General features: G+C 34.8%; 1 protein-coding gene across 1 annotated transcript in view; it reads left to right on the top strand.

Moving 5' to 3' along the window:
- The first annotated feature begins 5,704 nt into the window (after nucleotides 1-5,704).
- Nucleotides 5,705-7,817, top strand: part of slc26a6 (solute carrier family 26 member 6) — a 22,992-nt gene continuing 20,879 nt past the window's right edge. The window contains exons 1-2 of the mRNA XM_024292970.2: nucleotides 5,705-6,274; nucleotides 6,455-6,592. Of these exons, the coding sequence (XP_024148738.1) occupies nucleotides 6,483-6,592 (110 nt within the window). The 5' untranslated portion in view covers nucleotides 5,705-6,274; nucleotides 6,455-6,482. The remainder of the gene's footprint in view (nucleotides 6,275-6,454; nucleotides 6,593-7,817) is intronic.

The following is a 7,817-nucleotide window of genomic DNA, read 5'->3' on the forward strand; positions in this document are numbered from 1 at the left end:
GACGTTTTCAGTGACTCGATCAGCGAGTAGAAAACTAATCCAATGCGAGCGTTTTTGTCACTAACTACCATCTATTTCCTTAACCACTGGGTTGATCATCCTGCTACTTTGGGGCAAAGGCGGGATACACTCTGGACAGATCGAGCTCAGGCAGGCGGCGAGCAGCGAGTTCACCACACGGTGAAAGAGGGGCGGGCCGTGCACATTTGTTGCACGAATCGCGTTCGATGTAAATGCACCTCAAGATCCGTCTAAATCCAACCACATTTGAGTAGTTGTTTTTTGTTTTTTTCTTTCCGAAAAGTTAACATCCGCTCAGATATTTTGAGCATCTTTTAACTTCAGTTCCTTTTAATTTCCTTTATTTTGTTTTATTGATCATTCATTTATAATTCATTTAAATGTTTCTTTCAATGGTTAATGTGAACAACTTTGTTCACAGAATGTGTCTCACACATAAACTTGCCTTGCATTAATTAGATTACTTATATAACTGTTATTAAGACAACATTTTTAAGTTAAATTTCTCTTAAAAAAGCCTTGATAAACATTTACTTTCTCTGGGTTTTGTGTAGAATTTTACTTTCAAGAAAAGCACTTTTGCTTTTAACTTTTTTTTCCTGTCTGTTTTTAGAGAAAGTTCTGTTGTTAATTCATGAATTTATCATTTAAAGTTGATTCAATTCAACATATAATCCAGTATTTAGTGTTAATGTTGGATGTATAGGAAAGCAAGTAATCCATCAAATCTTTACATGAAAACATTGAACAAAGAATAAACAAAAACAAGTTTTTGATGGGCGAAGACAGCCTAATTTTCTAAAATTACATGGAGGATTAAAAAATAAATGATTAAAAATTGAAAGATAAATAAGCAACTCAATATTTAAAGTTTTATGTGTGTTTTATGTCTAAACAGAGTCTCTGTGATAGGGGAAGCATTAATCCTCCATTCAGAATCTGCTGGTAAAAACAGCCTAACTGATTGTGGGTGTGGCTTACTGTTTCTATTTTATTTTTCAGGTTTGATCTTTGAAAATTGCCGCTTCATAATCACAGGCTGATCTCTTCAAGCACTAAAACATTTATTATATTTGAATTTTTATTTCATATAGCTCTTTTGATCTGTTCAATGAAAATTCACTTTGATGTTAGTAAATGTTGAACTTAAAATGAGACTTCTTAAGTAGAATTACTCAACCGGATCAATGCTGCTTTTAATGCACACATTTCTTTCTTTTTTAAAATGAAATAATCCAAATAGAAGTATTAACTTGATGTTAAATGTATACACTGAGATTGTGACTGGTTTCTGTTTATATGAGTTTAACTACACCGTTTTGGAGTGTATAAATCATGATGAAGGGTGAAGCTTATAGGATTTATGGTCCAGCACACATTCATGCTTCAACATGCACACCAGTGTAGAGAAAATTATGTTTTTACTCTGGACTGCTAGATGTTGCAGTTATTAACTCTGTTTCCAAACAGCAAAAGGAACCCTGGTTTCAATCCCTCCTTGGTTCTCTTTGAGAGTCCAAAAACACATTTCAAAGCTTGACTGGACTGTAAATTGTCCCGTAGAAGGGAGTGTTTGTGTGGCCCTGCAGTGAGTTGACAGAGTGTCTAGGGTGTACCCTCCCTTTGTTCTAAAGGAGCTGGAAAAACAGCCTCCATGTCGGCATGTACATGAATAGAAGATGTATGCAGTTTCTTTCTCTTTAGTCTGTGCAGAAATCCAGCCGTACTCTGAACTGAGAGGAGTTTGTTGAGAAGTCGCACAACCCGGATCTCCACTCAGAAAAGGGAGTCATCTCTGTTTTCATTATCACATCACACATCCATCCTGTTCTGAGCTGCACTGCCAGTGTTTTCTGATAAACTGACAGTGACAGTGTTGATTTGCTGAAGGTGACAGGGACAAGAGTGTGAAGAAAAAATATGTTTTCTTCTCTGTCTTACTTCTGTGTTTTGTTCTTAAAGCTGGAGAGAAAACAAAGTTCTGTGCAGTTATTCCACTGACAAACTGAAGGTATCTCACAACTGAGACACAACGAGAAGTTGCTTATACGGTAATGCTTTTTAGTAATCATGAACAGACTGTAATGGTAACCAACTTCAACATGAACAGTATTTGCTCAGCCTTGTTTTATTTAAACAAATGTGTGACATTTATAGATTCAAAAGCTGTGGCATTTTCGAATATGAATGTTCTGAATGAGATTTAACATCAAATCAAACTTTACTTACTAACCACTTTTCATACAACAGTAGGGCTGCACATGCCTAAAACAATTAAAAATGAAATTTAAAAAAGACCTCAACTCTCCTGAACGCCTGCATCCAACATAATGAGATTTACATGACACAAGAAAAATACAAAAAATAAAATAAAATTGAAAAAGAAACAAAACCTGGATTAATGCTGATGTGAGGAAATGAAAAACATGGAATCTTAGATTTATGGCACATGTTTTTATTCATGAAAAAGTTTTTAAAGATATAGATCAATTCACAAATTTGAAAGACTAAATTTGTATTTTTTTACATGTAATTATCAAACTGCTGGAGACAGGGAAAAATAGTGGTGAAAATAAAAATGAATACCTTTGAGTATTATATGTTGTTTTTAGTTAATATTAGTGGACATAAAAAATTAGCTGTAGCTCTACCAAAATCTTTTTTGTTTGTTTGTTTGTTCTCCATTCATAATTTACAGTATATGGATGGGAAATGGAAATCTAAAAACTAAAACTATCAACAAAAGGAGAGTTATTTTCATTCATTTTTAGTTATTATCCACAAACAAAAATAAAAAGAGAGAAAAAACATGATTTTGGTTAATATCTTTGGAGTTTTTTCCATGCTAGCATTTATTTCAAAAATCTAATTTAAAAAATAAAATTTAAAAAATTAGCTTCAAAGTTTTCAAGTAAAAGAGCATTTTTAGTTTATTTTAAAAAGTTATATCCAGGTATTCTTAATCTGCAACAGAAAAATATCTGCTCCAAGGAGGAATCTTGAACGCTCACACTGTATTAGCATTACATTACAGGCAGGCTCAAACAATCCCTGTTTAATGGACTTGTCTTTTTATCAAATCTATCTTCAAACTTAGTTGTGTCCACACAGCCATCTTTGTCAGACAACAACAACAAACAAAAAACTCTAAGGCCGCATTTCAAAAAATAAACTGCATCCACTAAAGCTTGTTAAAGACTTCCTCTAAGGAAAAAATAGCTGTGCCATCTTTCACTGTCAAAAAACATTATTTTTAGGAACGTTTAATTAATTAATCCAACAATTTCTACCTTTGTTCTTTCTGTGGAGCACAGCAGACACAAATTTCAGCAGCTGAATCTTGAAAAATAAAATCACTGAGTAGAAAATCAAATACATGGCAAAACTTGTAACATTCAACAACATATTTAGTCCAAAATCACATAAAATATATCAGGTTTTCTTAAGTTGCTTTAAGTTTTGGTCCTCAGGCAGAATCTCCTGATGCCTATTTTTATTATTATGTTTTTGTGAAGATTTTCTAATTGAGTCTTAATGACTAATCTCTTTAAAATCTCTTTTTTTTATCTTTAGAGCTTTAGGTGTGCCTTGGAACAAATATCAGCAAACCAAAGCCAAAGAATTAAATAAATACCTGGAATCTGTTCTGCAAATTTGTCTTCCTTCTCTTTTACTCTTTTGGTAATAATTATCTAAAAAATGAAAATAAAAAATCAAGTTTTCATGCTTTACTTTTTGCAATTGTGCTGTAGTTGAATGTTTCATGTACCAACAGCCTACTATAAAAGGAACAAACTGATCTGCTCCTGTTTAAAACGCCTGTTTCCAGCATGACTGGAGCTATGTGGCCTCATTAAACCCTTCAAAGCACTTAGATCCACAGATTTAAAGCTGGAAACTGGATTTACACACAGACACAACACTGTTGCTCCCACATAAAGGTGTTTGCCTCGTATACTTCAAGAAAGCAGACTGTCTCATTATCACGTCTCACAGTGACTGCTACATTACAAATATAACCTGAAGTAAAGCTTTTTCTGGTTTAATCATCTTCTTGGCATCTAAGGGAAAAACCATTTCAGATTTGAAAAGTTGTATTGCCTTTGATAATGCTAGTGTGAATGCTTTTAGCTAAATCTGGTTGCTGAAAATGCTGAAGCAATTTACTCTAATTGCTGAAGCTGAAAATGCAAAAGGTATTTGCTAAATTTGCTAAAAGACTTAAAATCTCATTAAAGAACCATGACAGAAGGCTGAAGTTGGCTTAAATTTCCGAAAAAATTGTTAGCATTTGCTTAAAAAGAAAAAAAAGTGTTGCTTAAATATAAGCTAAACTCTAAATTAGCCCCCAAAAAACCTTGGTAGATGCCAAAATAGCCTAAAAATCTAGCAAATTACTAAAATACTAACACATTGCTAAAAAAAACTAGCACAACTCCAAAATAGCCTAAAAATCCTCCATAAAACGTTGACCTGTTGCTAAAATTTAAGCTAAACTCAAAAGTAGCCTAACAAACCTTAATAGATAGCAAATTAGCCAAAAATGTTTGCATGTTACTAAAATATTAGATACTAAATTACCAACTTGAGCTAGCATAATGCAAACAGCTCATTGCCAAATTAATTAAAAAACACTGTAAATAATGGTTTTAAAGTGCACAAAGTTTTTGAATAATTTGAAAAATTCTCATTCACTTCCTATGTGGCATATTTTGCTCAATATTTCAAAAACTATAAAGTTTATGAAACGTCCTGAACGAGCTCAATGTTTTGATAACAAGATTGGTGAAATCGCTGAAAGTGTGATTGAGTTTTTATGTGCCAAAAAATGTACAGAAAGGAGAATCACTATTGTCTAAATACTGAAAAGCATTCACACAATTGTGCACTACTGCAATACATTTAATGATTGTTTTGAAGCCTTCAAATTGAGGTCATCCCACCCTGTATGATGTTTATAAATCTCACAATATCATAAATTTTGATGTAAACGGGCCTTAGTTATATGCCTCTAATTCCTGATTAAACCATTTCTGGATGAAAAGGTTTTAAAAGTGACAGAGAAGAATCCTGTGCATGTCCATGAAAAAGCCAAGGCACGATGAGTTTGAGGTTTGTCAAGTTTTATGGGAAACTCTTGTGAATGAGGATCATTAACTTTTACTGGATTATGTCTTTTACTCATTAAAGCTCTCCACAAAATCAGGTTACTAGGTCGACCTTTTTTGTTTATCCTCTCCTTTCACATGGCCTGCAGCTGCTAAACATGAAATGCTTGGTATAGCTGACATGGGACAGGACATTTGGAAACATTTAAAAGTGGAAAAGGCCTCAGACAACTCACAGTAGGTGTTGAATGGCAGTAGCTATATAACATAAAGGATCTAACTGAGCAGCGAAGGTGAAATAAGTGAAGATGTATTGCAAAAGGAGAATAAAAAAAGCAACACTTTGGACAAAATCTGGATTGAGCAATAAAAGAGCAATCTGTCTCTAAGTAAACACAATGTTTTCCGCTTTAGTTAATCAGTTTTTACCACTTTGAGTGATTATTTTGTGATGCCATGAGCAATTTTCACAATGACAAAGCGAAAATGACTAATCTAATCGCACACAGATATAAAAGTCACAGATAAGGCACAGTTGACGCTTTGTCTGGAGAAAAACTATGTTTTTTGCACTTCTTTAAACTCCTAATTATTTGTTTTTGCCTAAAATGGGGGAAAATGACACACTGTCATTGATAAATGTGCTAAAGAGTGACAACATCTGAAGAGCTTGACTCGTTCTGCACGTGCCGGGAACTTTGCCCTTTCTGTCCTTAGCAATCAGTGGTGTCATATCTGCAGGGCTCTCCAAGGACTGAAGCCACATCAGTGAGGAACTGACGGAGGCAGCGGGGGGCTCCTCATCTAACGAGTGCCACAGGGAAGCAAGCAGAGAAACACTTCTAAAACAAAGCTTACTTTTTTTTTCTCATTTCGCTGCACCTAAACGCCGCAGGAACTGTTGCTTGGATCTGATAGAAGTTTCCACTCGATGCTCTCACATTCAGGATTTATCCATCACCAAGATCAGAGATCCACTTCTTGACTGAAGAAGCTGTTTCTAAAATTTTTTGGTGGAAGCTTTTTGTCTGGATCTTGTTGAGATTTGAAACTTGAAGTTAAGGGAAGAATAATATGTGATTATAAACTCTCAGTTGGATCGGACTTGACTTCAGAAGAGTGACATCTTTTACATAAAAAACAAGGTAATTATTTAAATATGTTTGAAGGATATTAAAACGGCTCCTTTTATTTGTTCAGCTGTTATTTTAGGTTGAAATTATTGTGTTTTCTTGCAAAAAAAAGACTTGTGTAAAATATGATCACGTTGCATCCGTTGTGGTTTTAATGTGTTCCTATGGTAATGACGGTCTCTTTGCTGGCAGCTCGGCTGAGCCAGGACACAGGAGAAGGATGGACTACAGGGTCCAACGGGAGATCCTGGATGAAGGAGAAGTGGAGGAGTTGGGTCAAAAATTTGACCACCATTTGCCTTTTTCTGAGAGGGTGAAAAAGTCAGTGAGGTAAAACATTTGAACTTCAGAATATATTTTATATGTCCCTCCAGGTAAAACAGTCAAAAATGTTGGTTTTTGCATGAAACACCTGCTTGTTTTACTAAGGTTTCTAGGACTAATATAGATTTATGAAGAAACGGAAGATATTTTGGGGACATAGGAATCGAATTGGATGTTTTAATGTTCAAATATTTGAGTCTATTGACAAAAAATGTCAGGAGAGTATTGTAATTATCAACAAAAAGATTAGCATTGGCTTTAACAATTAAATTAAGAAAATCCCACTTAAAACAAAAAGCTAGTGTGAAGAAGATACTCTTAAGGGTGATCAACTTGGATCACATTGCAAACAGTTCTATTATTAGATTTCTCAGTATTGTAAATATTCTTATCACAAGTTGGATCTAGATTGAAACCAGCCAAACTCAGATGTCTGATGTGATAATATCAGATGCGATATGCTATCTTCTGCTATCGTCTGTGAAAGCTTCAGTGCCAAACGTGTGTCCATCGGCTTCATCATTGGGTCATTGGTTTAGTTTGCCATTTGTATTATTTACATAATAATCAAAATAAACTGAAAACCCATTTAAAAAAAAGAGAATAGGCTGAAGCTTATCAGATGCCTGTCCTTCAATACTTAGTACTATTTATTTCAAAGATAACTCTGTGTTTTAACGTCAGCGCAAAGTGTCAGTGTGCTCATACTATAAAAACTGCAAATGCTGCAAAAGGAACAAAGATCCCTGAACTGAACTGACCTGAACTCTAACCTTCTGAGAATGTGATGGTTTCCAGGAAAATGTCTCTGAAAAGGTTCTGTCACGCCTCACATGTTGTAGTAGTTAAAAATAAACCTAACTCAGTTCTGAAAGGTGAATAATCATGACAACCAACAGGAAAAACATCCACATTAGTCTGTCAGTATAATGATAGAACCAAAAAACATGGATTTATGAATAGAGCTGCATGGTGGCACAGTGGTTATTGTCTTGAATTGTCACGCTCTTCAGGAGCACGGGTACACAATCCAAAAAAAAAAAAAAAGGTTCATGGGTTCATGGGTTACTTGGTGACTCCAAATTGCCCCTAATGTGTGAGTGTGATTGTGTGGTCCTGCAATAGACTGGATGGATGGACGAATGGATGGACAGACGGATGGATGGATGGATGGACAGATAGATGGATGGATGGATGGATGGACGGATAGATGGATGCATGGATGGACAGA

Source organism: Oryzias melastigma, linkage group LG7 (genome assembly GCF_002922805.2).
Source record: "Oryzias melastigma strain HK-1 linkage group LG7, ASM292280v2, whole genome shotgun sequence".
Taxonomy (NCBI): Eukaryota; Metazoa; Chordata; class Actinopteri; order Beloniformes; family Adrianichthyidae; genus Oryzias; species Oryzias melastigma.